The 17,774-nt window shown below is 39.6% G+C and overlaps 1 protein-coding gene and 2 non-coding genes across 3 annotated transcripts in view; all 3 read right to left on the bottom strand.

Annotated features, from left to right (window-relative positions):
• Positions 1–16,715, bottom strand: part of ORC5 (origin recognition complex subunit 5) — a 94,848-nt gene extending 78,133 nt beyond the window's left edge. Inside the window, exons 1-7 of the mRNA XM_035347892.1 lie at positions 16,587–16,715; positions 14,868–15,051; positions 13,429–13,521; positions 7,913–8,110; positions 4,058–4,132; positions 2,859–2,970; positions 2,361–2,491 (exon numbers count right to left, since the gene is read on the bottom strand). Coding sequence (XP_035203783.1) covers positions 2,361–2,491; positions 2,859–2,970; positions 4,058–4,132; positions 7,913–8,110; positions 13,429–13,521; positions 14,868–14,978 — 720 coding nt within the window. The 5' untranslated portion in view covers positions 14,979–15,051; positions 16,587–16,715. The remainder of the gene's footprint in view (positions 1–2,360; positions 2,492–2,858; positions 2,971–4,057; positions 4,133–7,912; positions 8,111–13,428; positions 13,522–14,867; positions 15,052–16,586) is intronic.
• On the bottom strand, positions 822–892 carry TRNAG-CCC. Its single transcript has one exon. It is a non-coding gene; the product is annotated as a tRNA-Gly (tRNA).
• On the bottom strand, positions 6,046–6,127 carry TRNAL-AAG. Its single transcript has one exon. It is a non-coding gene; the product is annotated as a tRNA-Leu (tRNA).
• Positions 16,716–17,774: the final 1,059 nt, after the last annotated feature.

Here is a 17,774-nt window from a genome sequence, read left to right on the forward strand (position 1 = left end):
CCCTGAGCCTCCTCTGCTGCAGGCTGAGCAGCCCCAGCTCCCTCAGCTTTCCTCATAGGAGAGGTGCTCCAACCCCTTCATCATCTTCATGGCCCTTGCTTAGACTTCTCTCCAGTAGCTTCACATCTCTCTTTTACTGGGGAGCCCAGAACTGGACACAGCATTCCAGGTGAGACCTCACCAACACTGAGTAGAGCCAAAGGGTCACCCTTCTCAACCCACTATCAATACTTTGCTTAATGCAGCCCAGGATACCCTTAGCCTTCAGGGCAGTAACAACATTGCTGACTCTTGTTCACCTCGGTGTCTAAGCAGTACCTCCCCGTCCTTTTCTAGACCTGTTTTCCAGCTGGGTGGCCCCCAGCATGTACTGGTCCATGGGGCTGTTCCTTCCCAGGTGCAAGACTCGTCACTTTGTGAGGTTCCTGCCAGTCCATTTCTCCAGCCTACCCAGGTCCCTCTGCAGCACTACCCTCTGGTGACATCATCCAGTCCTGCCAACTTTGTGTGATCTGCAAACTTGCTGATGGCAACCTCTGCCCCATCATCTTGACCATTAATGAAGATGTGAAACAGGGCTGGACCCAGTATTGATTCCTGGGTGTCTCCAGCTAGACTTTGCACCACCTGTTCCCACACTCTGCGCCCAGCCAGTTTTTGATCCACCTCACTGTCTGCTCATCCTGGCAATCCACAGCTTGTCTATGAGGGTCTCACAGGAGACAGTATAAAAGACCTTACTGAAGCCCAGAAAGACAAAATGACAGACTTCCCCTTGGTAAATCCATCAGGAGTAGCACTCCTGAAGGGAAAAAGCTTCCTGCGCCGCCCGGGAATCGAACCCAGGTCGCAAGAATGGGAGTCTTGCATGATACCACTACACCAGCGGCGCTGCTGCTGGCCTTGCTAGAGCTGTGTCTGTGCTCAAGGAGAGACAAACAGAAGCTAGTCTCACCTAATTATAAAGCCTTTGTACTTGATACATAAGTTCAGCTGAAGTTTAGACACATTTTCCTGTTGGAAATGCAGGCAGAACATTCAGATCACCTCACTGGCAAAACCTGTTCATTGGTCATAAAACTTCACAGTTGGCAATGGTTTAAAATTTCTTGTGGGGAGAACGCGATGAAATTTCATTGTACTTATATAATTATGTACTTATAATGTAATTATGTAAGTACTTTGTATTATAATTATATAGGTATGTTGTACTTATATTTATTTAAACAATCACCTGAGCTAATACCTAATACCTTGCATTGCTATTCAACTTTTCCTATGCAAAGGTCACCAAAGTGTTTTTTTGTTTTTTTTTAAACTGTTTGCTATCACTTTCTTCAATTGGTATTTGGCTAAAAATCCTTTTACCGCATATCTTCAACATGACTTTGTTCCCTCAGCTCTGGCTTGTTGTTGCTGCTCTGACTTAGCAGCCTGGGTACCTTGAAATCCTCTGTAGGAAGCAAATCAAGGGAAAATTTTACGCTGCTAAATAATAGAGGAAATTGTTCCAAATTTCAAGTTAAATTTCCCATAATGTTGAAGTATAAAGAATGTTGGGTGGCAAGTTACATTTAATAAACATAGGAAACCATAAAGCTCGTGGTTGGACATGTAATGGGTATCTAAAACCATTACATACTTGAAGTTATTCCTTCACATATTGAAAGCAGCTGTCTGCTGTTCTACTGAATTGTCCAGGAGACAAATGCAAGAGTCTACTAGGTGTTACAGAAGTCCATAAAAGCAAGTAGGTAGCAGTTGGCAAAGTGCAAATCCACGTAATGATATACAAAAAGAATCTGAAGAGTAAGAAGAGCACAGTGAGGGCTACCATTGCTTGAAACAGTAAAATCATAACTACTACTAAAAAACACCCTACTAACCGAGTCTGTAATGGAGCTGCTCTTCGAAAACTGCTGCAGTCACAACAATTGCTTCTGCTATACTTACAGTAGCCATAAAGAGTTTTATCAGATTTATCCTCTTATCCCAATAGGTGAAAATATTTATTCTAGTCCTCTCAGTCCCTGATATTGTGGTATGGCTTGAGCAAAAAAAAGAAAAAAAATCCCCACAAAACAACAACAAAAACCCACACACCAAGAGAATTTCCAAGCTGTGTGAATCATATACAGACTGATATCCCCTTAGTGCAGCTTTTGTAGCCTCCCTGACTGGAACACTATGTACCTCAGGAAACCCTTTACAGCCACCAGAGCAATTGCAACCTTTGTCATGGATCTTTAGAGAAACTGCATTTTGAGCTAACACATTTTCTCTTTGTCCATATTCAACAATAAATCTAGACTTTTCATGGCTTATCTGGAAAAAAAAAAATTAAAAGGATCTCATCTCACCAAATGCTGAAGTTCTTTCAGGTCCCTGCAGACCATGTAGAAGACACCAAGCAGAATATTGATATATGCAGCATAGAAATCTGCAGAATATTCTGTGGGATGATTCTGACACAAGATCTTCTGCAGGTGTCCTGTTTAAACATAAGTAATTTTTGCTTATCTAAAACTAACTCAATAAGCTGAACACATTTTACAAGCAGAAAAATAAGTTTCATTAAGAAAACAAATTACAAAAAAAAAAATCACACTGGTGGAAAGAACTAGAAAGTTATTTAGAAAGAACCAAAATGTTATTTTTAGATGTTTTGGCAAGAGAATAAAGATGAGTGTTTTAGACTTTCTGTGAATACAGATTTCTATATTCCAGCAGCTATTGCATATTTCAGATTCCATAAAAGGCATAATGGTAAACATGGCAAAAAAAAACATACAGTTGCATGTTTCTTTAAAACAAAGTATTATTCAATCTCCAGAAAGCAAATTAAAGAATTAGATTACCTATGCTGTAATCAGGAAAATACAAGGTGAGTGGCTCGAAGCATCCAGTATTGGGGCGGAACAGTTCCCATACTATTTCACTGAGCATGACAACTGTCACATTTCTGTCAGTCTACAAGGAGGAAAATATAAAGTGTAACAGATGACCAGAAGGAAATAATACATGTTATAACACCAATGAGAAAAATGACTATTGTGATCCCTCCTCCCTCCCCCCAAATCACTAGTGAAATTTCTCATCTCCTGGACATGAAAGTAAGCAATGCAGTAGATTTGACCCTACAACATTAATTCCTCTGCAACATCAGCTGCACAACATTTTTACAGCACCTCAGAATCCAGAATTTAAACCACTGGAACCTCAGCATCGAGGGAAGCTGACAAACTTATTCATAGATTACTTTTGAACTTGAGGAGGTTGCTTTAGCATATTTAAGTTTCAGACAAACATTACTGCTTCAGGGGCAGCAAACTCCACAACACGGGCACAACAGATAAAAAGGGACAGCAAAATGCATCAGCTGCCAGGATTAAGAACACAGCTGTGAATCAGTCTTCATTCACTATATAGTGATTTCAGTGTCACCAGAAAATTACTGACTACCACACAGAAGTCCTGAGGTACAAAAAGTAATTTCCTCTATTTAGTTGTTCAGACATTTCAAAGTGCCACCATCATCTAGTTTTGTTTTCCGTGTATTTTCAGAGAACACACGATTTTTACTTCTTCCATGACATAAGCCTACACACTTCTGAAGTGAGAGAGGACAAGACAGTGTTTAACTCCAAAGCAGAAACATACTGTGGTAGAATTACAGCAGAAGCGTAGAAAAAAAAAAAAATCCCATTCTTCTTAAAAATATTCTAGAAAAGACAGCAACATATCTGAACATCAGCCTCAATAAAAATCTACAAAAGATCAGATGTGGTAAAACAAGGTATTATTAAACAGAATTTTAAAAGTATTTTTTTTTTAAATAGAAGAATATAAGAAAAACATGCCAACATTTAAATTCTGGTTTACTTTCTGGTTTTGACCACCGCCAGTTGTTTACTTTCCAGAAGGATAAAAAAAGCAACTTTTTCTCATCTAAAGAATTACTACCATGATTAAGTGAACCTAGACAGACAGATACCTCACATTCAGTTACTTTCAGTGTGCAGGAAACAAGCACTAATTTTTTTCCTCAGATACTTACCAATTCTTGAAGCCTAAGAAATGCTGGCAAGATGTTTGCTTCCATTTCCCTCAGCTGCTCTGCTCGATCCAGTACCTTTTAACAAAATGATGATATAGTTATGATGACTCTAGCATTCTTATGTGGACTTGAAACAAATTCTTAGCTGCTGTAGACACATTTCACAGATAGCTCTCAAAATAGGAAACTATCTTAGCAGCAAGTCACCTTAAATAAGCAACATCAGAAAGAGTACCTCCTGAGGTACTCCCAGAAAGTCCAAGCAGCTCTGATACCAAAAACAAAAGGATACAATCCTCAGAAAAGCTACATTCTTATGCCCTATGGCAGTAAGGATTAGAAGTAAATACATCAGTCAAGAAAATGAGAAAACTGTAACATCATTTACAGCCACTGAAACCTCAATTTTGCCCAAAATTATTCTTCTATTAAAAGTTATTGCTATAACACTAAATCAACTTGCCTACTGTAGGTAAGCTGTCTTTTCCCCACTAGGAAATTGTCTAAGAAATAATTAAAAGGTACAACTTACTATCTTCAAACAATTAGCTACCACCTGTAATTTACACAACTGAATTTTGAGAGAAACATTTCTTGCCATAGTTTACAGCCCTGAAGTTTACAGAATTTACTGTATTTTATGCAAGCTTTGTATACTATTAACAGACCTGTTACATACATACAGCTTACACAAGGAACACCAAAATGAACATTTAAGCCTACAGGAAAAATCAGGAGCATAAGAATGTCCATCCTTTGACAAACAAACAAACAAACAAACAAACAAAAAAAAACATTACCCATTATTCTCAGTACACTTAGAATCTTGACAGGAATGAAAAAAGTAAGAGAAACATTTCTTTGTATTTCGTTGTATTTTATTTACTGCTTACAACATAAATCTAAATTTTGAACTTCATTACTTTTTTTTTGAATTACTGCTGTTGAAAGACAAACTATAGGCTCCTAAAAAATTATATGCCTATCCTCTTACTACACCAAAATATTAAGACATCTATCATTTCTGTTGTTCACAGTGAAAAATAATTTGATGTAGACAACCAAGGAACATATTATGAAAAGGGTATTTCAGAAGCATACTACACAGAAAAAAAGGGTATTATCTCTGAGACAAGAATTCAAGCATCTTGGGACTTTACTTAAAGCTGCATAAAACATATGGTTTTATATTGACATTTGTGTTTGGTTCATGTGACAGCCAACTTCAGATAGAATCATGGAAGTCGGAAAAGCCCTCCAAGATCATCTGGTCCAGCCATCTCCCTACCACCAATGTCACCCACTAACCCATGTCCCTAAGCACCACATCCAACCTTGCATTGAACACCCCCAGGGACGGTGACACCACCACCTCCCTGGGCATCACATCCCAATGCTTGACTGCTCTTTCTGAGAAGAAATGTCTCATTTCCAACCTGAACCTCCCCTGGTGCAACTCGAGGTCATTCCCTCTAGTCCTATCACTAGATACCTGTGAGAAGAGGCTGACCCCCAGCTCCTAAAACCTTCCTTTCAGGTAGATGTAGAGAGCAATTAGGTCTGCCCTGAGCCTCCTCTGCTCCAGACACAACAACCCCAGTGCCCTCAGCCTCAGCCGCTTGTGTTCCAGGCCCTTCTCCAGCTTCATAGCCTTTCTCTGGACACGCTCCAGGGCCCTCCATGTCCTTCTTGTACTGAGGGGCCCAAAGCTGAACACAGTACTCGAGGTGCCGCCTCACCAGAGCAGAGTACAGGGGGAGGATCACCTCCCTGATCCTGGCGGCCACACTATTCCTGATACAAGCCAGGATGCTATTGGCCTACCTGGGCACACTGCCAGCTCATGTTCAGGTGAATATCAATCAGCACACCCCCAGAGCCGTTTTCTCTGTGCAGCTTTGAGCCCATGCTGACTGAGCCTGACCACCCCAGAATCCGGTATATGCTGCAGGATTGCATTCAAGATGACTGCTCCCTAAAAGGGCTGCTGGCAGCGGTGGGATTCGAACCCACGCCCCCGAAGAGACTGGAGCCTTAATCCAGCGCCTTAGACCGCTCGGCCACGCTACCGCCCTGAGCCTGGCTCCCTCTGCACTGCACCTTCCCTGCAGCCACTGATGGACACTGATGAGATCCCTGAGCCTCCTCTGCTGCAGGCTGAGCAGCCCCAGCTCCCTCAGCCTCCCTCACAGGTGAGGTGCTCCAGTCCCTTCATCATCTTCAGTTTTATGCTACTGACCAGGTTTACCCTGAAAATAGAGTCTACATATTTTTATTAACAAAATACTCATTATAAAGATCTGGTAACATGCAGCTACAGTACACCAGGCTTTAAGGTCTTAACTTACGTAGATCTTACTTTTCACTGAAGTGGGAAAGAAAGTAAAGTTTATATTTACAGCATATAAAATATACATGACACTGGCTTGGCTTGTGCAATATGTCAAGTGGTTCAAAGGAACAGCCTGCACACAGACCTATAAATCTGTACCCACCTTACTATTTAGTTTTACCTTAATGTCATGCTTAAGCTATTTTTGTTTAAAAAGTACCTTGTATAACTGACTACTAAGTAATATTAAAAATGGCAGCTTCTTCTGTAAAGTGCTAAATATTGTAGATGTAGAAATGAATAAAAGTTTTCTCTGCTCCAATTTTTCAGGTACTTAGAATGAATAAATTCATTTTTTGCAACTAATCACAAGCATTCAGCTCCCATGCTCGGGTTAACAGAAACATTTAGAATCCTTTGCTTGAGAGTAAACATTTATCTTCATTTACTCTGAATTAACTCAGCTGAGATATTACATTATTTAGTACCAAAATGAAACAGAATAAATTAGTTTTGCCAGTTTATGTTACCAGCATGCTGGTCTTCCATCAGTCTCAATTTAAAGCACTTTAACATAAATCCAGATGACACAGGTTAATATACATGAATCGATTTCTTCCATTCCTGTCTGTTCCCATGCAGAACAGAACTGAAATATTAATTTAATACTTAATTATTCTGATTCAGCAACTATCTACCTGATACAATTGAACCTTTCTATATATTTAATGCTTTGCTTTCTACAACCATCTTTCAAGAACTTTCTAAGCAACACTCATTTTAATACAACACTTAAAGCATTCTTCACTAATGGAGAACAGTTTTCTTAATTTAAATATTTACTTAAAGTTAAAAAAAAAAAAAGTATTATATAAAGTATTTTGTGAAATTTCCTTCTACTTACATTAGTGCTAAATTTTCTTCTAATGGAATTGTTGAAGGATGCCAATACCACTTCTGTGACTGTACCTTAAATTGAATTATCTGTGAATAGCTTATTATATATTGAAAGTATTGGTTCTTTTTTTTTTTTTCTCCAATTTTCAAGAAGTAAATTTTACTAACTTCATGAGCTGTGGGAAACCATGAGATAGTACTGTTTTCCCTAAACATAGCTACTAAGTTAAAGAACCTCATATTAGGTATTTTTAAATGGAAATATAAACATATTTAGACAGGCCTTATTAAATATGTTTATTTAAATATAAGTATATTTAAACAGACGTTATTATGAACTGAAATTAACTATATAGTACAATTTATGGTCATTACCAGCTACACAGTCTGTATATAAAAAAAACTAAACCCGGGAAAAATATAGACCCTCATCTGGCTGATCTAAAGCCAGCAAACCAACAGGAAAAAAAAACAAAACTATTCAGTATCAACAAATTCTCAACAAAGCCCACAAAGGAATTCTGTGAAAACTGATCTAATACATACATTTCACATACAAATTATTGACAGTTAGTCCCACTCTCCTAACTGAGATGAAACCTGAGCACTAAAATTAAATTACTTACAACATAAATGGTTTGATCTTGAAGATCCTGATTCACAACGGCTTGCTTGAACAGACGCACGAAGTCATTGAAAGTATCACAAGGCACATGAGCATCTTGTTTTGTTTCAGAAGAACGGTTTTGCAACTGGATGAGAATTTCTTCTAAGAGAAGCCGTGAAGTGAAGTGTTCCACACAGTTCACAAATACATGAGGAAGCTGAAGAGAACAGAAGATACACCATTTTATTGCTATACTGTATTTATAGTGCTTTTATAGTATAAATACTACAAAATCAACTATTCACTCAAGATGAAACACTAAAAGAAACCAGATGCTGCCAACAGAGTAGAGAGCATAAACCAAAACCCTGCCAGAGAAGAATGCTTACTTACATATCTAGTCAAAATATTACATACCACAAAGTGAAGAGAACTGACAAATCCTCACATGAAACACGTAGTGCATCTTCTAATTGTGTTTTAAAAATTCTCTTTTGAGAGCAATACACAGAAAGCCAAATAGCATTTTGATCAAAGAAAAGCTAAACTCCTGTAATACATTACAATCTCATAAAATAGTCAATTACAAATTACAGTGTCTGGATAACACAAATTTCTCAAACATATTACAAAGAAAATGATCCAGGAGCACACACTTCAAAATTGCTCTGAATGTTTTCGGCATTCATTCCATATAAAGGACCCCAAGATGAAGTGTAAGCTTCTATATCAGGCACGTGATCAGCCTGCCAGTGCAGAACATTTTTAGAAAACCCTATCTTTTCAGAGCAAAGAGTATGTGAAAATACAGAGTATGACATACATGTCATAATATATACTTGTAAGCACCAATTCAGTAATACTGAAAACTAATGGTCATTTGTCTAGAAACAGAAGACGCTAAGAACTACAAAACAGCACAGCCCTGCAGAAAGAGACCTGGGGGTTTTGATCAACAGCAAGTTAAACATGAGTCAGCAGTGTGCCCAGGAAGCAGGGAGAGCCAGCTGTACCCTGGGGTGCATCAAGCACAGCATTACTCGTCAGTCAACGGAAGGGATTGTCCCTCTCTGTTCTGCGCTAGCACAGCCTCACCTTGAGTACTGTGTGCAGGTATGGGTGCCACAGCACAAGATAGGGATAAAACTGTTAGAGAGTGTCCAAAGGAGGGCTACAAAGATAGTGAGAGGCCTAAAGGGCAAGACGTGAGGAGTGGCTGAGGTCCCTGGGTTTGTTCAGCCCAGAGCAGAGCAGGCTGAGGGGAGGCCTCATGGAGGTCTGCAGCTCCCTCACGAGGGGAGCAGTGGGGCAGGCGCTGAGCTCTGCTCTCTGGGGACAGCGACAGGACCCGAGGTAACAGCGTGGAGCTGGGACAGGGGAGGGTCAGGCTGGGGGTTAGGAAAAGGTTCTGCACCCAGAGGTGCTCGGGCAAAGGGACAGGCTCCCCAGGGCTGTGAGCATGGCATCGAGCCTGCCACAGTTCAAGAAGCATTTAGACAATGCTCTCAGACACATGGCCTGATTTTTTTGCTGGTCCTGTGTGGAGCCAGGACTCCATGATCCTTGTGGGTCCCTTCCAAGTCTAATATTTTATGATTCTAACAGTAGTAGTATTCAAGCACATATAAGGAAAACAGGCAATTTTCTAGCAACTCAATTTTTAGAAAACAGGTAATTTTACAGTTCCATACTCTTCAGTAAAGCATATGCTGTTTTTACACTGAACATTAAAACCTCTGGGAAGCATTAGTCACTGGGATATATATGCATTATTTGCAAAATTAAACTCCTAGCACGGGTGTGTGTATGAAGACATATATAAATACTTTGTTCCAGTCTTTCTACTTAAAGTACAATATATGGTATATGATTCAACAGATGTGGGAAAGTGTGAGTATGAGCTGGCAAGCCACTCAAACAACATAAAAATAGCATTCTTACGATTTTTATCACTATTAAAAGAAAAGGGCTATGTCATTAAAATCACTTATTCAACATGCTGCACCTCCACAGAAGGAAAGCCTTCACCAGATACTTATACTTGGCAACAGCAAGTTCTGTAGAATGAGTTGCTGCTTAAATCCTATTCCTTCCAGTACCTGGCTGTCTCTGGTTACATCGCAACTGGCTGGCACAGCATTAGAAACTATACAAAAGAAGATCATGGCCATTGTCTCCCACTTCTCTCTATACAAAATCTGTAGAGAGTTTTTCTAATGACAGAGACAAGATCACTATGTTTTGCAGACAACCCTGCAGATCTGTGATGTGTGTACACTCTAAACAAGCCTGAAATATTATTACTATGAGAACAGATAAGAAGAAATTTATGAACTCAGATATAGTTTGGACATGAGGTCATTAGATTTAAATCCTTGAAGACCTTGACTGATAAAAGCATAGGCACTAACATGTTTAGGAGATTTCTGTGATAACACCCTTCAACTTGGGAGGACTTTGAAATATGTTTTGGGAAAGATTAGAAGAACAAGTAAAACTACATATACAGACATGCTAAAAGAAAAAGAAGGGTCACAGAAGTGGCAAGGACCAAGTACTTAGAAATCTGACAGCACTGACCAGATAGGGACTGCAGTGGACTTAAGGCCATACCTCTCTACAAGATTCAAGACAAGTATTTTTCTTAAAAGCACACATTCAGCTACAACGACCCACTACTACGTAGTTCAGATCCTCAGGGATAACAGCGCACACGATGCTTAAAGAATAGGTTTCTCTGTCTATAGTCCTTGCAACTGAAATAAGTCCATTCCTGACAAAGTTCTTCTGGTTAGTAACACACAGGAGCTCCTGTACAAGGGATCAGGGATATTAACTCGTCTCCCCGTGGACAGCTTTAGTTTTCTTCCTTAACAACTGACGAAAAGAGCTTGTAGTCCCTGTTGCTAGGATTATAAGACCCCAAATTCAGAACAGCATATTAAATCCACAGTAGTATCCATTTCATACGTTCCAAGAACATGCCTTCTCAGTCCTCCTTTGACCTACTACTTACTTATTCCCACAGAGTTTTCTAAGAGCAGAAACCCAAAGGAAGTTTATGGTGGATGGTGAAGCTGAAGAAGGACATACATTGCTAACATTTCTCAAAGAGATACTCATTCAGGAGGAAACAGCAACAGTACGGGCACAAGAGAGCAAGTAAGACCCATCCCACCAGCAAAAGGTCTGGCAAAACCAAGCTTAGTAAAAACAGAAACACACGCGAAGAATGCATGCATCTTTATTGTGTAAGAAAGTTGTGTTTTTGCAATAGAAGGTGTTTTTGCAGTGTAAAATTCCACTAACCTTGCATATTCAAAAGTGATTATACAGGCATGATATTAGCCTAGCAGTAGGGAGTACATTAAGAAGATAAGGGGAAGGTCCCACTGTCCTAAAATGAGGAGAGCTAAGAAAAACAGGACAAGCAGTACAAAATCAGTAAAAACAAAAGTCACGGGCCCTCTAGTCACGAGAGGAGGGAAAAAAAAAAAAAAAAAGAAAAGAAAAGCAGAAATTAACAGTTGATCAAATAAAATTGAACATATATGGTATAGAAGGGCATCAAGCAGGTTGTGAACTTGTAGTACTCAGCCAATGAGGAAACGGGAGAAATCAGGTGTTGAGTAATAGAGAATATAAGGTTATGATAAACTTTTACTGTACACTCTTGCTTGCAGGACGCCCACCATTGCAATCACAAATAAAATAGTTTTACAGAAGATCATGTCTGAGAAAGTTGAGATTTTTCTCACACCTGGCCTATCAGGGGCTGAATTCTGAAAATTTATTCTATACATCATAACAAATAAACTGTTTGGATTTTGGACATACTTAAGCCAAAGCTCTTAAGTCCCAGAGCATTTAAGCACATTACTAATGCAATAAAAAACTTAACTATGAAATGGGTACATCTAGCCAAAAAAGGAGGAAAAGAAGTCTACAGGATAGACAAAATGTTAATATTAAAAAGTTAAATTCAAAGTTGATAGATTTAATATAAAAATTTAGATGTTCTTTTAAACTTTCTTAGTCTGAAAAATGTGCATATATTTATTTTCTGTTATTATCTGTATGACATGAACTGATTGAAAATCAAGATGATTTTACTTTTACTGAAAGCAGGAATCCTATATATATGTTTTGCTTCGCATTTATATTCTCCTTATACAAAAAAATCCTTGATTTCAATTAGTTGATATAATTCACTTGTTGCTAACCATCTAGCTACAACACTATCTACAAATATTTATTCAAGGAATTCAATAGCTCAAAAAATTTTGAAAAAATCTAAACTGATTTTATTACACTAAAAACAATAAGTGGCATATTGTTTTACTGGGATTTTTAACATATGTACATCAAGCTGTGTTTGGATCTAGAAAAAAGATGAAAAAATTCGTATTTTCAAAAAGGCTCTGAAAATATAATTAAAATGGTTTTCAGTACATTTTTTCCATTTAGAAATGATTCGATATGCAAAAGAATAACTATTTATTGTCTGAACTAAAACCATTCATCCTATGCAAAACTGCTTCAAGATCTTAGATCTTGAGTGTTAAATCTTCACAAAAAAAAAACATTTTCCTGTGTCTACAAGTGCACTCACTGGAAGTAACTGAACATGTTTCAATGAATACAATATTCTCCTTGAATCCGCAGAGGTATCAGAACAAGTGGCAGTAGCCTTGTATCCAGCCAGTGATTTTCATCCTTTCACTGACTTGCTTTTTTGTGGGTGGTTTTGTTTGTTTTTAATTTTCAGCAAACACATTGCTTGCATGTTTGTTTCAAATGCTTTTAATGACTTTACTAAATTCAAGCTTTTAGGATTATATTTAAGGAGCTTATATACACACAACTGAATATAATTGAAATTAGTTTGTCAACAAAATAAATACATAAATAAAAATCCACTTTGGCAAACTCTCCTCGCTGTAACTCATCTTCTCTCACAACTGCTCCTGCATTTGGCGCCTATCATTTTAAGCTAGGAACAAGTTAAGTGTGTTAAGATTCCCTTTACTCTGTATAGGTCTTTGCAATACACATTAAACATTACTGGGACATTTGTATCATCAAAATTCCATTTGTGAAACTTCCACAGGTGTTTTTTTTTTTTCATATCAAAATAAAATTATTTAAAGGAGAATTACAAGAGAAGAAGGTACACTATGGGTGACTTTCAGATTGAACTGGAACCATTGTAAAAGTACCTGCTTGTCACTGGAGGCTAAGTCCCTTTACTGAACTGAACAAAATTTGGCTGCTTTTTTCATTTTAATTGTTTCTTGGAAAAGTTATGATGAAATATATTTTACCATGCACTATTTCACATTGTCCTAAGCGTACTAGTGTGCAAAAAGTATGATGTGTTCACTACACAGTAATTAGAGGAAAAGGATCAAGAAGGCAGAAATGCCTGAGGAAACAAACCGTTCTGGCAAAGCATCAGCTAGTCTGAGGGAATACATTTTTATCACCCCTCCATTACACAGTCCTAAATTCAGTATTGATTGCAAACACACTTACCTGTAACGTGTTTAGAAGAGTTTGCATCACATAGGTCTTTCCACTGGATGTATGTCCGTAGATAAAGATGGATGGAAAACTAAACTGCTGACGCTAGGCGCGGGGGAGGAGAGAGGGAACAAAAAACATCAGTCAAGTTATTGCTGTTTCAATACCTCTTCTATTTTGTTCAACAGATAGAGGATTTATCAATGAAGTTTTCCTCCAAAAGAAAAGTTATCTTTAAAATCAAAGCATTAAATAGAAAACACGCCAAATAAGATGAAACACAAAATTTGGTCACATTGATACTCCGACCATTGAAATATTGGGAAAATAAGTCCCAGGAATTGAGTGAAGTTCGATGAAGTTTCGATGGAACACATGAAGCTACCAGTCAAACTGCTATAACGTGAGAAGACATTTTTTTCATTAAAAAAAATAATAAAAGTCTCAAGAAATAAGACAAACATTTGGCTCTTAACTCAAATTAGTTCTCTGACAATCAAAATCCTGGCAAGGGCAAACTGGTAATTTTTTCAGTGTTTTAACTTCTACAAATGCTACAAAGCTGCTTTTCTTTTCATCAGCATTAAACAGAAAATAATTAAATGGGTTGAGGAGATGGTAAAGAAGTTGACTCTTTCCTCATGAAGAAATATTTGATATAAGATTACTATTTAATTAATGGTACTGATGCAGTACATTCCATTTTTTTTTTATGATACAAGGAAATTAATCTATTACTTTTGTATTTGATTCTGAACAAGCGTTTATTCTTGTGTTATCATTTTGAAGAATCTTGTAGACTGACTTAAAAACTGAAAACAAAAATAAATTTGGCAAACATTATTTGAGTAACAATGATAATCAATTAACCCAAGATGAATGCATTCTTGTGCAAGATATGAGGATAACCTGACCTGCATGTTTAAGAAGAATTTAAGAATTTCTTTAGAAGGCTTGTTGCCACTACGCTTGTAATAAATACAGCATTTAAGTTTTACATACTTATTATCTACAATTAAAGGTAGATACTAATTTTCATTTTGTTAATGGAATGTAAACGAATAGATCAGCTGCTTTTAAGCTTGCAGATAAAAACCTCCATTACTTTTTTACTACAGCTTTGCCAACCAGTAGCAGAATCAGTGAACAACCCAGTGATTTCAAAACCTTATGGCCAGCAACAGAACTACCAAATACATCAACTTCAGGTACCTAGAGCTCATACACACAGATAATAGACTTACAGGTTAAAAACAAATAGAATTTCTACGGTGCCACTGAAAAAAAAAAGCACCCATAACTTATGAGAATCTATCTTCCAAACACTGATGTTAAAGATGAATAACAACAACAAAAAAAATAATCACAGAAGTTCCCACAACTTCTACTGCTCCCTCAGAGATAATAAACCACATTTGTTCTACTCAAACATGCAATGTAGAAAGCACTACCTCTCCAAATATGGACAGCAACATCGACACTTGGGATTCTCGACAAGGCACCAAACTTTCCAAGTGAAGCAGTGTAGCTGCCGGATATGCTGGATGTTCGAGATTAGGCATTTTGATGTTCCTGCAGTGAGCCAACTAAACATGCACGTCCCTCTTAAGGTGTGGAGACAAGAAATCAAGTGATCTGGAAAACAAAGGTTTTAATTATCATTTGTTGTCATATACATAAAGAAGCAGCAGCAAAAATTGGCATAAAATCTAGAGACATTCTAGCTTGGGATAACAGCATTATTATGCTAGAGTTAAAGACCACAACAATATAGGCTTTTACTACATAAGGCATTATACGCATGTGTTCACGCCAGGCAGAATTCAAAAACAAAAATAAACAGGGGAAGGCATACAGTGTATCAGCAAATGAATATGCCAGAGAATTGTCACAGTTTAGTCAACTGGAGAAACGTGTATGAAAGCAGACCAAAATATATTTAGAAGTAGCAAGGGAATAACATGAGGAAAGCAGATTAGTCACAGATCATCACCTCCCTGGACAACCAATAAATTAGGATTTACATATAACAGCAAACAGGTGGGGCATAAGGAAAGATGAAGAAGACAAAATAATAGCTCTTTGGATGTTAATAGGAGAACATAAAAACCGAAGTTTAAAGCAGCAGAGACATATGAAGAAAATCCAGCCGATGACAAAGTCCAGAAATAGTGCTCAAAACCAGTAGGAGCCCGGTTACCAGACCAGTTAGGTAAAGATGTAACATTAAATTACAGCATAATTTTAGACTAGGACTATTCATGAAAGACTAAAGGTTCATCATAGACTGGTTTGGGTTGGAAGGGACATTAAGGATCATCTAGTTCCAACCCCCCGCCATGGGCAGGGACACCTCCCACCAGATCAGGCTGCTCAAAGCCCCAACCCCTGGCCTTGAACACCTCCAGGGATGGGGCATCCACAGCTTCTCTGGGCAGCCTGTGCCAGGGCCTCACCATGGCTTGATTGTCCACTCACTGGAAAGGCTGGACTTTAGTTACAAAACACAGAGAAGCACCTCAGTTAAAGATAACACTTTGCCTCAACTTTCTAAAATTGAGGTAAAGATGGTACATTTATTGTAATGAGAGAACTGAAATAACCTCAAGAGCTGGAATCTGACTTGCCAAACCTAACACATCCAAAAAGTAAAATTTGGAAGTTTCAGTAGTGCAATAGAGACCTCATCAGCAGACGAGTGTATCTGCAAGTTATCAAGTGAACAGAGCACTCCACACTCCACTGTATTTACAAACGCCTTGGTGGGCATAAATACAATGCTACATGAAAAATTATTAGGTTAGTGGAATGAGATTAGAATATTATGGGAAACAGGATCTATTCAAGTATCTTCAAAAATGTAATGATTTTTTTTTTAAATGAATAGCTTACAGCTTCTCTCTGTAAATGAGCTATGAATAATTATCAAGGATGTGAGGAAAATATTCAGACAGCCTCCAAAATGGGACAAGCAAAGTCAGAAAGTTTCAGAAACTGTTGAAAGGCTTACATGGATTTAAGGACAGCTCTCTTCCTCCACTGGCTGCACTCTCTAGGGCTTGACACAGCACCTTGAGCACACCGAAAGCCACGTTAGGTGGCTCAGCCCCTCTATGCTGCTGCCTAAGCGGCTCCAGAAAAGCACAGATCTCCTGCTAATCGCACTGTACCTGCCAGCCCCGTGAAGATGTTTCTCTCAGCCAGGCTAACTTCCACCACACACATATAAGCTGCTGAACGAAAAACTTACATCACTGCTGACTGCCTGCAATTGTCTCGTTCTCCAGAAGGATACCGTCCTAGAAAAGGGGTGTTTAGGGCAATATTTTCAAGAAACAGCTACTTTTGATTAAACACCAACATTGGCACAAGGATAAATGGCCTAGCAGCAGCCGTGGGGCGGAATCAGGACGCTCCTGAACAGGGCTGGGAGGCTGGTGGGAGGCAGTTAGGAGGCTGTTTAGAGGCAATTAAGAGGCTGTTTAGAGGCTGTGTGGAGGCCGGACTCGGAGCAGCCCGGGGCAGCACCTACTTACTTCCCCGGCAGGCACAAGCAACACACCTCGGAGACAAGCCAGGCGTCTCGGCTGGATCCGACGCCTCAGGAGGCGCTTTATCGCGGAAAAAAATAAAAAAAAAAAGGTGGGGGTGGGGGGGGGGGAGAAAGCCGTGTGGAGGCTCGCAGCGCCCGGCTCCCCCTCAGGCTCCACACTCCCCCTGAGAGGAGGACACCGCCTGGCAGCGGAGCCCCGGCTGAGGGCGAGCCGGGCTCAGACCGGCGGCAGGAGCCCCTCACTTCACCACAGCACACCTCACCTCACCTCACCTCCTCACAGCCCGGCCGGCCGCTGCCCACGCTCCTCAGCTCAGCCCGCCCCGCCGTCGCCTCCCGCCGATGCGCGCCGCGCCGCCGGCGCATGCGCAGTAGCGGAGTGAGGCTGCCTGCCCTCACCGTGGGACTGGCAGGGCGGGAAAAGGCGGGAACGTGTTGGCGGGAGGGCCGTGGGGCTCTGAAATGAAGTGGGAGGAAAGGCGCGGCTGTGTCCGTCTGCTTTGTCAGGGGGCGGCTTCTTGATCACTATCCGCCTCTCTTGTTGGCAAACAAGTCTCTGTTAGTCCCAGCTTTGCGGTCCGTTGTGTGATGGCTCTGGGGGTGTCACAGGTGGGGCTTGGAGGTGATCGTCCCCCTGTATTCTGCTCTGGAGAGGCCGCACCTGGACTGCTGCTGGAATTCAGCTCTGGGGCCCCCAGCACAAGGACATGGATGTGTTAGAATGAGTGCAGAGGAGGCCACGAGAATGACTGGAGGGCTGGAGCACCTCTCATTTGAAGACAGGCTGAGGGAGCTGGGGTTGTTC

Source organism: Oxyura jamaicensis, chromosome 1, assembly GCF_011077185.1.
Source record: "Oxyura jamaicensis isolate SHBP4307 breed ruddy duck chromosome 1, BPBGC_Ojam_1.0, whole genome shotgun sequence".
Lineage (NCBI taxonomy): Eukaryota > Metazoa > Chordata > Aves > Anseriformes > Anatidae > Oxyura > Oxyura jamaicensis.